Genomic DNA, 21,354 nt, shown 5'->3' with positions numbered 1-21,354 from the left:
AGGGAACGGGAAAGAATCTGAGATGATAAATCAAAACGTGCAATGAGCTGCTTTGGTTGACCTGCCTCTTGCTACAGCTAACCATGACTTCAACACAAACTCCCAATTTTCTGAAAGTTGGCAAAAAGAAAAACAAGGCATAAAATCTCACAATCAGCTCAGAGGCTTACCACCACATCTAGCACTAACATTTTACATGTCATATAACAAAGCACTAAGCCTAGCAGGTTTCTGGATTTCTGTAACTAAGTTGACAGCTTTTATTATAGGGAATGGTTTTGCCAGCCCTGGGCTCACAGACTTCCCAGCTCTTCTAGCCCAGCAAGGCTGCTCAGACCCGTGTTTCGGGCCACTGAGTACACTCAGCAAGTGCTGTGCAGCATCCAGCGCCAGGGAATCATCCTGGCCAACATGCCATGTAATAACCAGAGGTTGCTGTAGGTGCCCAGGTCTGAAAATCCCCAAGGTCACCAGGCCAGGCTGACCGTGCAGGGCCACAGAAGCGTCAGGGCACTGCTTGTGACTGGGGAAGCTGTGAACGGGCGGCCCTACTCTGCATCTCATCTGGTGACTGATTTGCACTGACATGCTGTTCCAATCCCAGCAATTTTGCATGATAGCAGCTGCTTTTCTGGGTGCAGGGAAGAACAGGACTGACAAATGAGATAGTAAATGCACGTTAAGAACATTACTCCAGAACTCCCAGCTGTTACATGCTCACTGTGAGAATTTAAAGGTATCTTGTTAAAGATGCAACACAATGTCAGCATTGTTTCCTCCTGTTTTCCCTTCTAAATGCCCAATCCTGCAGACCTTTATTAACACACAGCCTGAAATGTCAAGATTTAAAGGCTAACTAAATCTCACTTAAAACTTTCATGAACGGGATTACCTGGAACTCCCCTGCTGCTTACGCTGCCGCTCGCTCTCTGCAGGAGGAGCAGTTCTCACAGGAGTGCGTTCTGTGTTTAAGCCGGAACAGGGTGGCTGGAGCACGGCTCAGCCCAGCCCCGCTGGGACAGCGAACCGCGCTCCGGCCAGGCTGCAGCTCCGTGTGCTGGAACAAAGACAGCAGCATCCCTCCCGGGCATTGCGTTCACTTGCAATTTCCAGCAGCTAAAATTGCAGGAAATGGAACTAAAATGCCTTGCCAAGGGAGACCAAAAATAACTTCACACATTTCCACACACAAATAACACATGCCATTAAAGCCAAACCAGTCCGTAACGCTGCACCGAGCAAACCGAACAGAGCAAGAGAGCCTCTGGTTCCAGAAAGTGAACAGGACCTTGGTGTAACTGAAGGGCCGATCGTTCAAAAACACAAACCCAGAGCTTACAAATTTTTTCCGTATGACATCTGGAAATTAAAAATTATACTGCTCTATTCTGTCTATGGCTCAAGAGGAACAAAACTTGTATGTACTCTGTCATTTAACCTACGTACAAGGGAAGATTATATATAGAGATAAAAATATTTACTTTTTAGATAAAAACATGTATGTAAGAGTATAACAATATTACCCAACTGAAAATAAATTCCTATTTATTTGATTCTACCCATCTGTAACAAAGTACTGAATGGAAGAACACAGAATTTAATAGACAAATTAAACAATTTTCTATTTTATACAAAGGACAAAGTCATTCAATAGTTCATTTTTACATCTATTTGATGAAAAGGTGTACAGCATTAATTTTTGCAGAATAATCATCATGTACACACATCACGAATTCTTTGGAGACCAGAAGTTAGATACGCAGTGTGCGACAACATTGCATAAACATTCTTCCACAGAATGCTTCCCTTTCCAGTATAAAAATACATAGAGTGTGACTTTTTAATTTACGGTGGTGAGGTAAACATTCCTTCCTTTCAAGCAATGTGCTCCTATGCACCTTCAGGAGAAGTGCTAACAATACCATTCTCCTTCATTCAGTCAGTAAGTACATACCTAGTGCCATACTTATTGTAATTCTAACAGTCATACGTTTTTTCCTTGAGCAATATGCAGAGAAAGGAATGGAGAAGGAAAAACCTACAGTAACTGATGATAGCAACCTATCCATACTATTTGTGTCAAGAGCCAGGGATTAGTGCAGATAATTTATTCTGAATGTAACAGTTTTAATGGAAATGTCAGGAAAAAAATATTTACATTTTTCTAAGTAGAACACGGTATTGATTACAGCCACTCAAAAAAAATCACAATTAAGAATTTATTACACAAATTTTTACCTCTCTGCTCATTTACAGGACCAGATCATAATATCCACTTATTTGTTCACTGTTCAAATTTATTGATGATTTTCAGCATGTTATTCCTGGGCTGAGTGAGGTTTGTACCGAGTTCTTTAGTTACACAAGCCATTTGGTATTCTCTTCTGTTCCCTGAATGAATGACTTGTCTAACAGCTTGAATTTTGACTGTTAAAGAAAAACACATAGTCAAAATAATTCTTGATCAAAATCTGTGTACTGAAACTTTTTTTCTTGTATATAAATTTACTGATGCCTGATAAATCAAATACTTTTAAAACGGAAAAGTTCATTTGTGTTTTATTTCCAATAAACCAGCAATGGCTTTTGGAAGTTAAATAGGGACATAATTATGGAAGAGGTTATTTTAAAAAGTTAGCAGCCATTTTCTTACTGGCAGATGCATTGTCCTAGAGCTCTCTGTATGGCACTGTTACACCTAGAAATAGTGCATCTCATTTCCAAAAACTAGAAAATAAAATTAATCACATTTTACCAGCTTATAGGCACAGTATGAGAATGGAAGGTCCTGTCACTACCAACTATTCAATCCCTTTTCCTATTGTGAGGTATACTTTGGCATCTACAAAATAAAATCACCTTAAGGCAAAACGTGTCATTTCTAAAAAAGAAAGTAAACATTATTCATTTGAATAAAATAGACATTGTAAGCACAATTTTACATTATTGTAAAAGTCCATAAAATATACAAAACCATTATTAGTTTGCTGACCCTCCACAATATAAAAAACGAAAGCATTGTGAAATAGGTGAACCACATCCGTTTGATTAAAGAACAATCCTATTGATGAAAGTGAATTATTAATTATCTTTTCATGACTTTATCAGTGGTGATTTTGGAAGGAAAGCAGAAAAAGAGCTTCATGAAATGAAGTGTTACTTATTACAATTTAGAGTAACAAAATTATCAAAATTACACGAACAGACACAAATTTTTCAAGAACTTAGCTGCAAAATTTCTGAAGCCTAACTTGCAGGCCTGTGGCACAAGTGCACCGTGTATCACAAACGAAGTTCATCAACACTGATGATCGCTTAGAAAAAAACCCACTAATCCTCTTTGAAATAACTGGAATGACGTCTTGTGAAACACACACGCTTTGCATGAGAACACCTGCAAGCTGTTATTTTTTGGCCACACTCGCCACTGCCTTCTTTGCTGCATCCTCAAGGTCATTTGCAGATGTGATGGGGAGTCCACTTTCATTCAGAATACGCTGGGCTTCGTGAACATTTGTTCCTAGAAAAACACCATTGACTACAATTAGTAATTATTATTAATGAATAATTGAACATCTCTATTAAATCTCTATAAAAGTAGTTAATGCTTCAAACTATACACCACTTCAGTTTCACAACAGATTTGATGAGCGGTTTAGACCAAGCTGAGAAGAAGGAACTGATAAATTTCAGTGACAATTTGGACAGACAATGCAATCTGATAATAGTATTTGCAACCACAAAAGGGGCTTTATGAAGAATAGAGGGTCAATCCGACATCCACCATGGTGGGCAGGGACATCCAGCATGAGCAGTGGATACCAGACCATGTATCAGGCCTTTAAGATACTCCAAAGATTTAACACATTTATTAGCAACAATCAGTGACAGCTTATCAGCAGCCAGTCTATCAAATACAAATAAATTCATGCATGTTAACTGAAAGCTGCAAAATTTAAAGACAAAGATGTGGGTAATACTGAAAATCTAACTGGTTTTGAGCTGCTCTTGAATATGCTTTCTTGCATTTCTGCTAAAAAGGGGGAACATTGAAATCTCTGAAGCATTCAGCATGACACTGTTCCATCCTCTGCTGCTGCACTTATCCCACTGCAATTATCCCACGTTGAAGGAGACTCTACAGCTATACAGTACAAGTGCTCCATTTTGCACATAAAGAACTCAAATTTATTCAACTGATTACATGCACAATAAAGGAAAAAACAAATTAAAAAAAAATCAGGAAAGCAAGTTTTTCACATGTGTAAGAGACAAATGTGTCATCTTCCCATTTACACCAGCAAATCCTTGATGGAAAACAAAAGAGAAACAGAAAATATGAATTCTGCAGAGCTTTCTCCAGCAAAGCCAAGGGACACTTTTGATCACTGATACGGTCTGTACCACAGAAGAACTTGGAATCATAAATCCTACCGAGCAAGTGGAATCCACACTTTGGGATCACACCACTAGTCACGGGCACAAGTTCCTGCTTGAATCCCCTCCTCCACATCAAGTTCCTCGTTATTTGCCATGTCAAAATGCTTAATTACTTTGTTATTCCTAGACCTAGCAAAATGAATTTTAATTACATTTGAAGGTATGCACTAATTATAACTTTAATTATTAACTGAGCAAGTTGTTCTTTACTGTGTAACTTCCAGAATGCTCATTTTAAGGGGTGATTTTGTTTTTTAGTCAGACTCTATAAAATGCGCAAAACCGCAGAGCAGAAGTGAAGAAATTCAAAAGTCTGTCTCATCAGCACGCTCAGGTCAGGATTCCCACTCCTGGCACTGGAAGAGACCAAAGACGTCCCTGTCACAACGACAGGAGTGGCAGGTGGCTGGAAGAAGAACGTGGGACCCCATCCACAGCTGTTTAAAAGCTCTGGCAGAAGAGGTCACGCTCCCCATCGCTGTGCAGAAAACACACTGTGGGGCTTGTGTAGGGAGGTCAAAGACATCTGAAATCTCTGACAAGAAGGGGGATTTGGTTGCATAGTAACACCCAGCACTATACAGCCATTTTCCCACAGGAAAAAAAAGAATATTATGGGCAAAAAATAGCAATTTATTTATTTATTTATTTTTTCCAACCATGCTATATAACATAATATACAAGCTGCTAATTGCCAGTACAGAACTGTACAGGGAAGTTAGAAGGCATTATGAAGGTTCTCTTCTCTGTTAAATTCCTCGTATTTGTATAGCGATTCCCATTAAGTCTAGAAGGTTTTATCTATTATTCAGATACACGTGTGATAAACATTTAAAACAGTCAAGATTGTACCGATCTCTCAAATAGGATTTTACAAGACAAAGCGTCGTGAGGAGAAAAAAATGGAAAGAGGGGGAAAAAAATATCCTGGAAATTTTCCCACATAGAAAAATATTATGTTGTTTGTGATAACCACATGGTATTTAAAACTAACTTTTGCTCTTCACTAAGTGGCCAATATTAATTTACTAACAGGTCAGAGTGGGAACCATACATTGGATCTATCCTGCACTGCATTGATTGCTCTGCACACCACTTGTCTAACATGCATTACAAAATCAATACCAAACACAGTCCAGTAAGAAGGGAGGGGGGAGTTTATGCAGACAAATGAAAACATGAAAGCTAAAAAAAATCTCACTGCAGTCAAAAGAGTAAGGATATACTTTGTATTTATTCAGTCAAATACTGTTTAATAGGCAGGCCACACAACTAATCTTATTTTTCAGCAAGGATTTCATTTGTTGTGATTTTCCTTTTTTAATGATAGCTTTTTATCCCATTGTGATAAGTATTTTAGATACATTGAGAACACAGAAATTGAGACCCCGCTGAAAGCCAAGGTAAGGGTTTTAAAAATAAACATTCAGAAAACACTGGAAACATTCAAGAATTTACAAAGGGTATCATTTTATTGCAGTAGATGTTAAAATAAACAAATAAACAGTCGCACTGTTCTAACATTAACCTCCTGCCACTGGATGGTGTCAGAGAACTGTAAACAGAATCCCATACACCGGCTATGGAAATAATCTGCCCTTCACCTACACTGCAGCCAACCGAGAAACTGCGGAAATTCAGAGGACTGGAGGCTATAGGGCTTTTGGTTTTGTTGCTGGGGGAGGGGTGTGCTTTTTTGTTTTGTTTTGGGTTTTTTCCCCCCCCTTTTTTTTTTAAACTTGACTCTTGTTACAGGAAAAGCTTTCTGATGAGAAAACAATGTTTTTTCCTTCTTCCGTATATTACCATCAATGACACTCCATGGAAAGCCAGGGAAGATGTAATTTTATCAGTATATACTTCCAGGCTTTTAAATCTAAATATCCCGCTTTTGAAAGCCGGGTTCAAAAACTACCTCTCTGTGTACATGCATTCTCTCACATTTACACTTCTATTGCCTTGAAATCTCTGCTATCATTAGCAAAGCAAATATATTAAACTTCTTACCTAAAAATCCTAGTAATAAATATTCTATCTAAGCATGTTTCTATAAATTGTAAGATTATACCAGCTCACATCATTACAAATGAGCCAAGAGGACTGCATAGGTTGAACGAAAACAAAGAAATGAAACACTCAATACGATACTCCAACAGGACTTTGATAATGTTCATTCATTCACTTCACTGTCATAAAACCATCAGGAACAGGCTAAATTGCCACTGTTCCATGCTGATGGCTGGAGAGGATGCAAGACTCTGCAATGCCATTTACAGCTTTCCAGGTAAATAGATATATGGGGAGAAGGCACAGATACATACATTTGGTATATGCTATCAGATAGAAGACTAACAAAAATAATCTGATCTACCCAAAACATTCTGCTATGACAAAATATTCCACAATACGCAGTACGTCTGAAAATTATTATTGATGCGAACACATTGTGACCACGTTACACTATCAATAGCAATGGTTCAGCTCTGACATGCTACACTGATAATTGTATTAAGAGCCGAATTTCCCTCCATCATGAATACAGGTTACGTAGTTTCTGTGAGCCCACCAGCTGGAAATTCATAGTCCTCAGGTCTCAAAGACAGACGTACTGGAGAATAAGGGACAAGTTTTAAAGTCCATCACTAGCTAACCTCCAGTCAACCTCTGATTTGAGATTTGGCTAGCGATACGTTTTAATTAATGATCTTCAGCTAGGGAACTAATGAAGAGCTGTTGGCTCTGCAGTTGAGAATAAACCAACTTTCACTGCCTACTTATAAGAGACAATTAAACCCTTCCTATTCTGCCCACCCCATTTGCCCTTTTCTATCTTAAACTTTTCCCAAGGGATATTTTAATCTTCCCCTCTGCCCCATGTTTACATCCAAACTGGGAAAGACTCAAGCACATTTAAACTTGCGCTGAATGTTTAAACCCAAGATGTCTGAAGAGGTTGATACGTATAAAATTCTAAGTATGACTTTGCAATATCCCATTCTTCTCTCTTGATAGGCAATTTGGGATAGTAAAACTCACGGGCATATATACTAAACCATACTTTTGAGCGAGAAACACAAATTGGATCAAAATTTGACTTGTGTCTAAAAGATTTCTGAATATATTAAAAAAGTCATTAGATACTGAAGAACACAGAAGGTCACGAATCACATGGCTGAAAATATAATAGGAAATTTTTGATTCAGACTTTTGAATAATAGCCAACTTGCTTCTAGCTGCATTTCAACATATTAAGTAGTTCTAATTCCTCCCAATTCTTCTTGTCCTATGACCACAGAAGCAGAGAATTAATTTGTTGAAAGGGAGAGAAGGTAAAATTTCTAGCATGGGAAGAGGGCATGTAATTCACAATTCTTTTTCATTCTTTCCTCTTATCATCTAACGCTGAGCTACACAAATGAGAAAAAAAAACGGTTGGCTTCCATTCAGCGCTCCCAGTCAGTTTTCACAAAACTTAATTGAAGTACATTACATTTTAAAGGGGAAAAATGCTGTGTAAAACCAGCAGAAGTTCGTTTTCTACATCTGCAAAAGATAAAATTTGGAATATGTGGTTTCTCCTTTTGCCCATGAGCATTTTAAACAACAATAATCCCGAGTTTCAGCTGATGAGTTCTTTACTGATAAGGCAAGTAAATACATGTAATTATAAAGTTACCATTTTCAAAGAGGAGAGTAATCCTTTCTTTATCCACTGGTAAAACAGCTTGTAATTATTCTACAACTGAGAACTAAGATTTATCCACTGAATCCTGCTAAATCAAGACAGATTTGACTGATTAAAACTCTAGTCATCAAGACATTTGTAATACAGTACATGTGGGCAAAGAGTCTTTAAAGTGCGGGTCACAAACCTGTTAGATTTATGGGAATAAATCATGAACCTTCTGTTGGAAAAATGTTCAAAATGGAAATCCAGTGTTTGTTCCTTTTTCTCCCTTTGGAGTGTAAAATGTTATTGGTGATATTTTAACATTTTGGGTAGCCTTCTGACTTCCACAGTACTCATCATTAATTCAAAATCCTTGTATGTTTGGATAACCCAGTAGGGGTTCCAAGAGTAACAATGAAGATGATTAAGGATCCAGAGGGACTGATTTCTGAGGAAAAAGAACCAAATACAGATATATATATATATATATATATATATATATATATATATATATAGGCAGAGAAATCACGAGTTATAAGCTGTTTCTAAGAACAACATCTGAAAGCTGTAAACATCATAGTTCTTTGTTTCGGATGAATTGATGGGTAACACTAGAAATAAAAACTTTTCAGATAAATATTATGCAAAAGGGAGAGTTTGCTCTATTATACCAGGACAGAGTTTCCTAAAGAAACGATGGTAACGCCATCTCTGGAGTCAGCAACTAGCCTAGGAGAATTACTGCAAACCTAGTAAAAAGTAAACAACGTGCAAAGATGACAAAGAAAAGATGTTTGTGTTAAAATCTGTGCATTCTGAAGATTCAGCTGCAGGGTCTGTAGCTGAGGCAGCACACGACTCTCACAAAGCTCACAAGCACGGGAGGGCCAGGCCCTGCCGTCACCTCCCCAGGGCGAGCAGCAGCTCTCCCGCTCCACACCTTCTCCAGACAAACTCCACAGCGCAGTAGCACCAGGACTCTCCTCGCTCACCCCAGGGACTGGGAATCTCCCAGGAGTCATGTTAAAAAAAAGGAAGAATCACCCTTACTTGTGTACAATCATGGAAGTATCAAAAGCACTGGAGAAAGGTCAAGACAACCCAGTGGCAGACCTGGTAGACTGCAGTTTAAAACGAGCAACTTGATTTTCTTGTCTCTCTTGTACCAGTTTCAAATATTGCAATAGAAACAACTTGCAACTTTCTTGTTCATAAGGAAAACTGATGGTTTTTCTAATATCTTTACTTAAAAAATAACAGCTATAATATAATAAAATAACAGTCTTGCAGATCTGACAGATAAACTTTTTTCCCAGCTATGACAGACAGGAAAAGTTTTTTTGCTATAACAAAAGCTAAACAACATTGCCTAGAGCTGGTAAACAATAAGATATTATATTTTGAAACTTTCCTGCTTGTAATCAACATCCATCAGTCTCCTCTTCATCCATATTCAACTACCTACTTACTTCCTTAAGGTGTTTAGTGGCACCACATCATCCAAATAAAATTTTCACCATTTGTTTCTAAAACCCATTTTAGTGTATTCAAATTTTCCTGCACTTACTCCAGCAAAAAGCTACCCATGAGAAACCAAGAATGCATTCTGGAAAGCGTTCAAACCCTGCAGTGAAACGCACAGCAAAACTTTCACAGGACAAAATTGCACATCGCAGGCTGCGCTCTCCCCTGATGTGAGCTATGTATCATGTGTAATGCAGCATGAGAATGAGGGATGGGAAGACCTGCTTTCTCATGAATAGCAAAAGAAGTTCCCACCTAAGCAAGGGTCTTCATAGGTAAACTGCATCTTCATGAGTCCTGCTGGCCTTGTTTTTTGAAAAGGAAAGAAGTCTGGTGTACTCAGAACCATTTTTAGTTCCCGCCTACACCCTGTCCCCGCCACACACACACACTGTAGTATTAAAATCCACTGTGCTTTTTGTATCTCATTGACACATAAGGATGAATTTCCTCTTTTCACCACCAGGTTACAGGCCATCTTACCCCCCTTACACACAAACAAACATGACTATTTATATTCTTGAGGAACAGGCCTTAAAAAAACAAGCCAAACAAACAAACAAAACCAAACCGAAACAAAAACCAAGAAAACCCAAACCAAAACAACAACACCACAACAAAACAAAAACACACAAAAAACCCCCAACAAACAGAAAACCCTGTTTTACAAACCTACTTAACAAAAAAAGAGAAGTGTTTTAATTTACCATAGTTGTGCTAATTTTAAGCAAAGCACTTCTTCATTCAATGGTAGAAGAATCTCCCTTCCTCCTTCAGGGTACTCACCAGAAATGAGGGATGGAACTCCCTACCCACTGCCATCATATTAAAGCTACGAGCTGCCAAAGAGTACTCTTCCCAACCTCTCTATTACTTTTTTGTTTCCAATTTGACAGTGCTGGATGTTCAAAAATAAATAAACAAATAAGTGTATTCCTTATCATTACCAAATCTTCTGTTTTTTAATGCATTTCAGCTGGATAGGATATTTGGGCAGGAGAACACATTCCAGTAATTTCTCTCTCACAAATACTGTTTCTAACATCTTTCTTTTAATTATGATTGGAGCAAATTTAAGAAAACGATACACTGCTGCAGGTTTAGCAATAACGGAATTGTATTAAATAAAAAAATCATTTGAAAAAAAAAATACCTTCCAGTAAATAGAAGCTTGTATAAAAATAATTTCTATTTGCATTGCAAATCTTACAAGCAAAACCATAATGCTTTCACTACAAAATTTTATTGCTTCAAGTACCACCAGGGGCCAGGGATATAGAAATAGGTAAGGAAAGAGTTCGACTTCAGGTCATGCTATGGATGAAGAATTGGACATATTCTTATGGTGTGGGGCTAAATTGTTGTCAGCATAGAGATTGAGGAAAGCTGAGTTCTGTGCAGCTGAGGGAGGATTCCTGTCTGAACCCATCAGCACTCACCTTCCAGTCTGACCACCAGCGGCACCTTCAGCTCCAGCTCTCGGCAGGCTCTGGTGATACCATTGGCTATAATGGCACAGTTCACGATCCCACCAAAAATGTTTACAAGTATTGCTTCAACCTGTAGGAAAGAAACAGAAGATGAATCAGGCGAGGTTTTGTTTGTGTTTTGTCTTGGCTTTGATTTTTAAATAAACAGAAGTAAAAGATCCAAACCACGGTACAAACCGCCCTTTGTCAGGTGGGTTCTCATTTATGGAGGGTACAAGCTTCACCTCAGAGAACTGAGTCTATTGTTTCTGTACTGTGGTGCAGTGATTAATTGCCTTGGTCTAAACTGGCATAGTAATTAATGTCATAAACACATGATTGCACAGAAAAGGGGATTTTCAACTGATAAGTACAAATAAAAAGAGATTAAAGAATCTATATTTTTGATTTTTTTTAATGTATTGAATAATCATCGGAGGTCGGAGCTCAGAAAATACAGTGTATGAATGTGCAGATGCACACGCAATGAAATATTCATGTGGAAAATTAATAAAACAATCTAGGTACGCATTTTACCATAAGCAGTACAGATGAAAAGGTAATATACTTGCCCTGACTTGATAAAGAGGAGTAAAAATCCCTTCTAATTAACAAGGAGAGGCATGTAATGAAGGACATTCATTACAACAGATTAATTGATAACCTCAAACAACTGCTATTCATCAGTTTCCGGAAACTGAAATTCCTGCACCCAATTCACAACTAAATTACCTTTCAGAACATACAAGACATTAATACACACAAGATATTAATATGGCTTCTCTCCACTTGGTAAGGTAGTAAAATATTGAAGCCAAGATCATATACCAGGCTTCCCACCATGGCTTATTAAGTCAAGGGGACACCAGACAGCTGTGCTGTTTCTCATTCCATCGTGGGCTAATCCACAACGTTTGAGGTATTCTACAGTAAGTTTCACTGGGTGTCACAAACAAGCTTTGCCAGAACCACATCGATTCAAAAGACGACAAGATAAAGAGGGGATTATGTTTGAAGGAATGAAATATCACTGGATTTCACTTGTGCATGATGTCAACCACAATTATGTTTAACTCATTGCACAAGATGAAAACATTCACTTCGCCCACCTCCAGGTAGCCAGACTCATACCTGCATCAAGAAAACTTCCTGCAGTCACACACATTTATAGCTCTGCACAATCAGGTTTAATATTTCTCGGCAGACACAACATGACAATTAACTCCTGGGCTGTGCAGTCACACAGAGACTGAAAGCTCACCACTGTTAGTAATACTGCCATCCACAACGCAGCAATAAAAAGAAAAAATTTCAATGAATACTTTGCTTCCCACATGAATACAGCTCACCATATCCTTCAGCAGTACCAGAGACTGCAAAACCAACCCTTACTGTAAACATTTGCTGCAATTACATTGCACTATAGAACTCCAAAGCTAGCAGAACAGTCATAAAATGAAGATGGCAATGGGACTACCTCATTGACTTCTCTCTCATTACCTGCTGCTGCTCCCAGCTCCAAGACTTCTTGTGATGACCGCCAAAAGTCGCCAGAAAAGCTCCCATCTGGCCATACACGACACATTGCCATTTTCTCCTCTCAAGCTTATTAGACACCTATTCTTTAATCTAGTTTTCCAGTGCAGATGTGCTAGGATGCTGCCTGCACCTGCTGCTTTTCTCCCCTTACTATTTGCAGTGGAGCCATGCAAATAAGATTTACTCACTTTTCTGGGCATGCTAATACTATAAACAGAACTTTCATGTGCCTTTTCCAAACACAAAACATCTCTAGTGCTATAGAATAAGAGCAACAATTAATGAAAAACTCCTTTAAAAATCCCGACATCCAAATTTCTCCCTCTGAAATGAGGTATGATGGTTCGGTACATGATACCAGCTCTGGTTCATAAAGCCTGCACAGTAACAGCCTGTATGTGGGTCATGGTTTCCTCATCACAGGCAGAGCACAGTAGGTATCAGAAGGAAATTAATAATCCAGTCAAATCAGAACATACTATTTAGTTGATCTTATAGCTTCCTTATAGTTTAAACATGAGCCAACACTTGAATGTTATCTTAAATGCATGAATTTATCAGCTTAGGGTTTTCTGGATGCTAAGTTGGTGATGTCATTGCAATTATTTATTTCACCTTTGCATTGTTACAAAATCCTTAATGCTGCAGAAGCTACCAATGGTGAAATCTTAGACAGCCTCTTCTCTGCCTTGCCTCTTCTGCTTACGCACATGCAAACATTCTTGGTGTTTAAGAGGTAAAAACACATGAAGTAAAAACACATGAAGTAAAAACAGAGCCCTTCAAACTCTTACCACATTAGCCCTTATGGTAAGGAGATATCTATGCAAAGCACTTTGATGTTAAAATACACTAATGATGTATTCAATCAGCAGGACAAGCCACAGACACTGTTTCACCCTTTCTAATAAATGCTCCTTATTCAGTGACATTGCACCAGGAATGGGACAGATCAACTTAACCAAGTGTGTTTACATTATTAGAGATAAGATTTTATGCCCAGTACAGATATTTTAATGCCTAATGCAGACATCCTCATTTAAGAATCTGCTTTTCGGCTTTCAAGCTGAATTCTAATCAGGCCTTCTAATCCATTGGCAGCAAAAGCAAAAAGAATATTGAAGGAAATTAGATGCAGCTTGGATAATTGATGTTTGTATGCTTGGTTTTAATAAAAATACACTGTTAAATTAGAGAGGAGTCTAAAAGGATTCAATCAATAAGAAACTGAATCAGGTAGAGAATTCAATCTTGGGTTTTATTGTAATCTTCCAAATAAGCCAAAAGATCAGTCCAAATGATGCTGAGATTCACTTTAACTCTGCTGAAATTTGTGAACATTGTTTATATACGCTTCTGTAGCCTGACAAGACCTTGCATTTCCAGCTGAAAGAACTTTAACATTCAGAGTCAGTAGATGGATGAAAAGGTTTTCAGTATTTCATGTGCAGTGAGAATGCACAATCTCTGTATTATTTAAGTCTAGAAGAAAAATAAACCTCCCATTGTATACCAGAATCATTACATATTAATATGCTTAGTATCTAATGCACATGGACTATTACCCACATTAAGGAGAGGGCAAACTGTCTACATACAGGACAGTTCACTTGATAGCATTATTATTCTAATAACCATTTTTATGCAGCAGGATGCCTTATAAAATTATTTTGTATTTCAGCAACATTATTAAGGAAATTAAAGACAAACCTATGTCCACAGCTTACATTCTTTCCATCCACCAAAACAAATGACAGATGTGAAATCACCCTCAAATGTACTCGCAACTGATTATGGACTCTTCTGGAAAAATAAGAGAACCCACAACAGCATGAAGACATCACCACCAGTGGTGGTGAAAACTGCATCTGCCAGGTCTTAGCACCAGTGCTGGAAGCAAAAAGGATAGAAACTAAGTGAGTGCTGCACCATAACATCACTGTCTTCATGCTAGATATGGTGTTGAATCATTGCAAATACTGGAATACCTGTTAATCCCACAGCTCCTAAAAACTATATGCACATGGATGCAGACACACAGGTAGCCTTTTCTCTCTTTATATAAGAAACTAGATGTATTTTTGTATAGCTATATCTATAAAAAAAATCTATGCTGCTTTACTAATGAACAGTTTAATTTACAGTGCCTTTGCTTTAAAGTGAGCCCTGACAAACCCTGTAATTCTGCTTCGAATGCCTGGCCCCAAAAGAACCCCACCGCAATCCATATAGGTGTATACTAACCGAAGTAACGGTGCTAGGAGGTCACTGTTAGAATCATACTGGATCACTGACACGATCCACAAGGCTGCCAGGTTCCAGGCAACTAAGGGCATTTTATGTACAACAGAAGCAGCTTTGGCATATCTGTCTGCATGCTAAAAAACAGATAAAGTATGTGTGCATTTACTATATTATTTTTTTTAAACTCTTTTCTCTAAAATGTTCTTAGCCTTAATAAAATACACACTGACATCTGATCATCAGCCACTTAAGGACAAATACAGGCAGCACCTATAAAGCATTCCACCTTTCCTACAGCCAATTTATAGATCTATACACAGGACGTCGCGCTGTCTGCAGCCGCTGCATTCCCGTCTGCTGAATATCCTTCAGAGTCCCCTCCAACACCACAAATTCTGTACACAAAAAGAGAGAGGACAAAAACTTGACACTTGCAAGTTGTTATTTCTCTTTCATTTTCCACCCGTTATTACCACAGAACAATTCCAACAGGCTGAGGATAACAATGTGCTGCAGGACTGAACAATGGCAGATACTTCATGCAGGGTAATGCTCCGAATCTTACATAGAAAGAAATCCAAACATGAATGCAAATTAACTTAGGCTGAGGTTTCATGATCATTTGAAGAGGACCTAAGCATGGGCAGCCACCAAAGAAGGTGCCTTTGCTTCCCCCTCCCTCCCCTGCACACAAACACCCCCTCCTGTGCTGGTATCAGCATCTGAGCCCTGCAGATGCCAAAGCAGCTCCAGCATCCGACTGACCCTGCAGACACAGAAACACTGGCCCTGAAGCGAGGAGGAACCCCCAAAAGTGCTGTTAGGACCTGGGATAAGGTGAGAATGTGTAAATCAAGCTGTGAAACCACTTATTAGCTATTGCCTTTCAGGATCAGAATGAATATTGCTTATGTACAAAACTGTGAGGCCAGAAATACAAGTCCAGAACTGTCCAATAAAAATCAAATGTCAAATCACCAAGACTGTGATTGCACAACACGGATCTCTTCTGAATACTACTTTAAATGCCTACTGGAACACAAGTGTCTTGGTTTTTTTTATTTTGTTAATACGTGTTTTAAAATACATGTTTTGACAAACTATTTCAGGATGGCTGACATAAAGATAGCTCAAAACCATAATTATTCCAGCATTCAGATTTCTTTAACAAAACTTTTTGCTAGTGTATCTTCTATGAGCAGCTCACTCAAAAAACCTCCACATGATGTCATCTGGTGACAGCAGGAAAGACTTGCAACAGTTTTCCAACTATCAGCAGTGTCACATGCATGCCTGTAACTCTGTATGCATCTTTTTCCTTATATACACACACAGATGCACAAACACTCACAGAGTGAACTATAAATATTATTATAAAATCACCAATATAATCTCTAACCTTGCTGTAAATTGTTGCTCTGAAGCTCAATCCATTCATTTTAGTTGAAAACAAGCTATTCAGCAACTGTCAGTAAAACCACACCTGCAGCAAATTAAAAGCTACACTAGCAAAGAACTTGCTTACAGTTTGCTTTGATTGAAATCTGAAAAACACACCTTTACATTTCCAGCTAACTGAATTAATTTATTGACCACTCTTTACTCTTTTATCAGCTAAAAGTGTACCCAGACAGGAAGAAGCAGGACTATATTTGTGAAGTTCTCTTCTCTAGGATGCCACAGGTCACATCTGCATGGAAGACAGGGGGTTTGTGTGGTGCAGCTGGCAAACATGTTTCTGCCTGGAGGCTTCTAGCATTTTTTGAGGTTAAAACGTATATCATTTCTCTCAGTCTTTCTGGTCAGTGGCATCTAATTTTGTGTCTGCAAAAACACAGTATTTTACCAAACTGAATTATTAAGTCGCTGTAATAGAAAATAAATCAGAAAAGCAAGCTAGCAGCATTCTGCCAGGCATTTATTTCTTCTCTCCTTCCTTCAACATAATAAAGAACAGTGGAACGACAATATCTCAAACAGCTCAAACACATCAAAGAATGTGGGGAAGCTCACATCACAGGATGCTGGGACACAAGCACTGAAGACACAGATGTATTCCCAGCTCACCGATGTCTCATGTAAAGGGGCTGTAACCTACATCTGGATCAAGACGTGCAGTCCTGTACACACACAAGCCTGACAAGCACTGTCGCCTAAGAGTTTTATATACTCAATTTGATCTTCAGAGATGCTTAGTACCTCAACTCCCAAGGAATCCCAGTTAAAAAAGAAGGATATTCACCAGTCCTAAGGCCAGACATCCAGGTCGCAGTTTGGTCTCGCAGAGATCCATTTGCCTTCATAACAGTGACAGGCAAGAGCTTCTTTCTCACAGAGCTGGAAGATTGCAGCAACATTTACCAACAGCAAAGCAACAAGAACTGCTGCAGTTTAGAGATGCACAAGGCAAGACACACTCACATCGACACAACTTTGCCAGGATTAGAGAATCCCAGGAACATATATTTAATTAGCTACACGTAAGCAAGGAACTTTCATTCAACTTCCTAGTGGCTACACATTTTATTAAGAAAGAAATCTCAAGCATGACCAGGACAAAGCGAGTCTCCTTGTTATCTGTTTTGGAGACAACACAGACACCAAGGTAGAGAGGTGAGGACATTCTCCAAACCCTTTGGAGATAGCTGAGTTTGCCTGGATTACATGTCAAACATTCCTGTGTCACACACAAAGATCTATTCCCCCTGCCTTTTAAGAGGTAGGTAGCAATACTCAGAAAAAAAGAAACAAAAAAACCCTAACAAGCTGGGTAAAAGGGGATGCATAGTTCTTCACATGGAACCTAATAATGTACATTTAATCCTTTCTGTTATTCCACTGGTTTTTATTATTCATTTATTCACAGTTTGCAAGATTTGGTTCAATGTAAAAGAAGTAGTTATCTCCAACTCTTAATACAATGCAACAAAAAAGTAATAAAGCACAGATTCCACACACTTGTGTCTTTATATCTTTCTGCTCCAACTCGTAAGTCTGATCCAAACACTTTAAAACATCTCTCTATTATTAGAACATGGACATGAGGTCAAAAATAACTTTTTGTTATCTAGTTTTGAAATATTACTCTAATCCTCTCGCTTTTTATATCAGACAACATTTATGGTTCATTTGGAGATTAAACCGGCTGTCTCAGAGCAGTGTGAAAGGTTTACAAACACAAAAACAATTGCTTAAAATATCCACTAGAGGACAGTGCAATTCAACATGGAAAAGGAATATAAAAATCCCCTTGGAGAAAAGAGCAGGGTTTCTACTTAAAGTCAAACTATCTTATTTTATTTTATAAAAATGATGCAAAATATTATTTGGGATGAGATTTTGAAAGTCTGAAGGTGAAAAACTTAAGGAGGTTGAATCAACAAAAAGCAAAACAAGAACGCTTGCAGTCAGGTGAAGAAATAATGATACAATGCAATTTTGAATGTTTTTTACTATTTTAAAATTGATCAAGGTTTAATATTAATTAGTAATACACCCTTATTGCTGCCATAGCAGGAAAGGAACTCTGATGAATCCCCACAACAAAATTCAGATTTTCTGTTGGCTGGACTGGCTGACAGGTAGGAAAAGCAGTTTAAGGATTTTCTCCAATGCTGTTTTTGTCCTGTATTTAAGAGGTTTCTGAGACACAAGTCTCACTGAGAGCACATGCCCTGTTTCTGCTACATCCAGTTATTGCATGTTAGGTTCTACCCTTGAAGGACTGGCGAGACAGCAGCATCTGGCCTGGGTACAGCCCAGCACTGGAGGAGGGTTTTTGCAGCAACACAACTCCTTTGGTGCCACCCAAAGAGTCCCAACCACCACAGTTTTACAAAATTCAACCTTTGTGGCTCCCAGTTTCTGATGTGCTAAAACAGCCAGCCTAGAGTCTTCAGTCTTCCTTGTTTATGGCAAATTCAGGATCTAGAGAAGGATATCGTTTTATTGGGTTTTGCTGGTTTGAAAACGAGTTGGCAACAACTCTCCGCTGATTGACCAGGTCCTGATTGCCGCCCGTTGGCAGGATGAGGAAAACATGCAGGCGAGCAGGGTGCTGCAGCAGGGAGAGCTGTGGTGCCCTCCGACACCAAAGCCTGCTCTCAGGATGGGCCACCAGGAACATCTCTGTCCTGGGGTTTTGTCTCACTTTGCTGTGGCACTGACATAAGAAAAAAGATTAAGTGATCAGAACTCATTAAATTAATGGTATGAGATGAAACAAGGACTGGCAGATTACACAGCGCAGTACAGCACTGGAAGCTGTCCACACAGACCTTCCTTTGCCCAGCTGCGAGGAGCTTGTTGTTTTGGGAACAGAAATATTCCAATTCTAGGCACACAGCCTCCTTCAAATTCCAAAATGTCATGGCATGCAGCAACGTGACCTTGAGAACCTTCTCTTCAGCGTCTCTTTTCAGTGAGGCAAGTCTTGGATTCCGACGTTTTCTGGGACGTTTCCTCATCTGCAGGACACGCGCTTTGCACACCCCGAGCCCTCCTGGCACAAACCCATTCATCACAATAATGCCGCCGCTCCTCTGCAGGCCTTGGTGTGTGATCACACTGCAGATGTGTTTATGAAGATGCAAATAGTCATGTGCTTTCTATACCTGTGCTACCGCCTGGCAAGACATCAGTCCAGAAACCATATACACCATGTTAACACAGTCCAGAGTATGAGCTAATTAATCCTGCTGCAGAATACAGGCAGAGCAGGCAAGTGCCTGCAACCATGCAGGCATGTTCTTTCACTGATAGGAAGCACAACCACCTCCTAATGTAATCCTTATTTATGATAATAAGGGACAAGAATAAGGAAAGAGAGGGAAAGAGAAATGTTGAGAGCACACAGTACTATTCTGAAGTATATTTGAGAATCAGGACAACAGCTTTTAGTACAAAATGCAGCTGGTCGTTGCTAGAGTGATTGTATTTTTGGTACCAATAGAGGAGGATAAATTTTCTAGCAGATCATGAGCACCAGCAATAAAAGTACATAAATTTTTTCTGACTATCCTTTCAACATCTAAGTTCCAATGAGCAGATCAGAATGCAGATCAATATAAAATTAAGAGATGATGATGACCTTCATGACCACGTACTGCAGAGCTGAAGAACACACATGATAAATTCTTCTGTGTCAGATGAGGGCACAATATTTCTTTTAATTTCCTCTTTGTGCACCCAGAACCAAAGGTTGTTGCATGTTTGGGTCTGGTTTGGGAGATTTTATTCCAGCGAAACAAGACAGATCCATGTCACCACATTTGTAGGCATATTGGTAAGCACTAGTCATTACGTACTTAGGGAATTCATGCTATTTGACTGGTCTCTGTTAGCATAAGTTATAGACATCCTTCAAATCCATTCACCTGAGATAATTCATACAGTATCATGATTGCAAGGAGTTCTTTCACAACTGCAAAATGTCTATTAAAATTGATTCAATATTTGTTGAATCTTGCGTCTGCACTTCAGATTAACTTCTCAATCAAAGGCACACAGTAGTTTCTCTAACATTCCTAGTGTCTGAAGTTCAAATTAGACAAAACAACACAGAAATGCAATCATCATTTAAGCAAGATGATACAATAGGTAGTATATGTTCCTGCTATTTCAGCAACACATCATGCCCTGGGTGCATCTGTGTACAGTTTCATCATGCTTTATGATGTGTTAATAGGCAAAAGGTCAAATGATTTTACATCATCCAATCTCAAAAAAATTGAATATTCCTCAAAAGAGAGAGTAGCTGAAGAACATGGATATATAATCAAAACGGAGCTGGTGCAGTACACAATCCACAGCACGGGTTGCTGTCAGACAAATTGTTCAAGTAGTGTTACAGACACCTGGCAAATTAGCAAAACCAATACTATTAAGTGATACAATCACAAATATCCACAAAAGGGTTTGACTAAACAGAACTCTTGGTTTGACGACTACTTTAAGTCTTCATTTTTAACAGCCAGTTAAAAATGTATATATTATACATTTGGAAACATCTTAAGGTATGCCTTCTCTCTGCCTATTGGCCATTGATTTGACTTTGACATAAGTCCAGCCAGAATGTGCCTTACTGTAAACAGAGAGTTACTTTATAGTTCAGGGAAGAAAAAAACAAAACAAAACAAAACCCAAAAAACATGCTAACATTGGAAATCTGGATGTAGATAACGTTGGAGAATCACCAGTGAAACTTCCAAACAAAGCACAACATTTGAACACATCTCTCGAAAATGATTTTAAAATATTCATTTTTTATTTGCTTCTGGAGCCCTTCCATATCTGATAACTACGTAGCCTTCAACAGGCACATGGAATCCTATCAAAGCAGCTTATCTAACAGGAGTGGTCTGGCAGACAGTAAGATTTGTGTGAATATAGCCAGTCTGAAAAAGGCACATCTATAGCTGATGAGAATACCCACAGGTCTACTAGGTATCAAAATCTCATGCCTGTGCT

General features: G+C 38.7%; 1 protein-coding gene across 2 annotated transcripts in view; it reads right to left on the bottom strand.

Annotated features, from left to right (window-relative positions):
* Positions 1-1,528: 1,528 nt before the first annotated feature.
* Positions 1,529-21,354, bottom strand: part of SUCLG2 (succinate-CoA ligase GDP-forming subunit beta) — a 126,590-nt gene continuing 106,764 nt past the window's right edge. For both annotated transcript variants that reach the window (XM_065845505.2, XM_071813250.1), the window contains 2 exons: positions 11,074-11,194; positions 1,529-3,520 (listed from right to left, as the gene is read on the bottom strand). In XM_065845505.2, coding sequence (XP_065701577.1) covers positions 3,405-3,520; positions 11,074-11,194 — 237 coding nt within the window. In that variant the 3' untranslated portion in view covers positions 1,529-3,404. The remainder of the gene's footprint in view (positions 3,521-11,073; positions 11,195-21,354) is intronic.

This window comes from Patagioenas fasciata, chromosome 10 (assembly GCF_037038585.1).
Source record: "Patagioenas fasciata isolate bPatFas1 chromosome 10, bPatFas1.hap1, whole genome shotgun sequence".
Classification (NCBI taxonomy): Eukaryota; Metazoa; Chordata; class Aves; order Columbiformes; family Columbidae; genus Patagioenas; species Patagioenas fasciata.
This window is presented reverse-complemented; position numbering and strand designations above follow the sequence as displayed.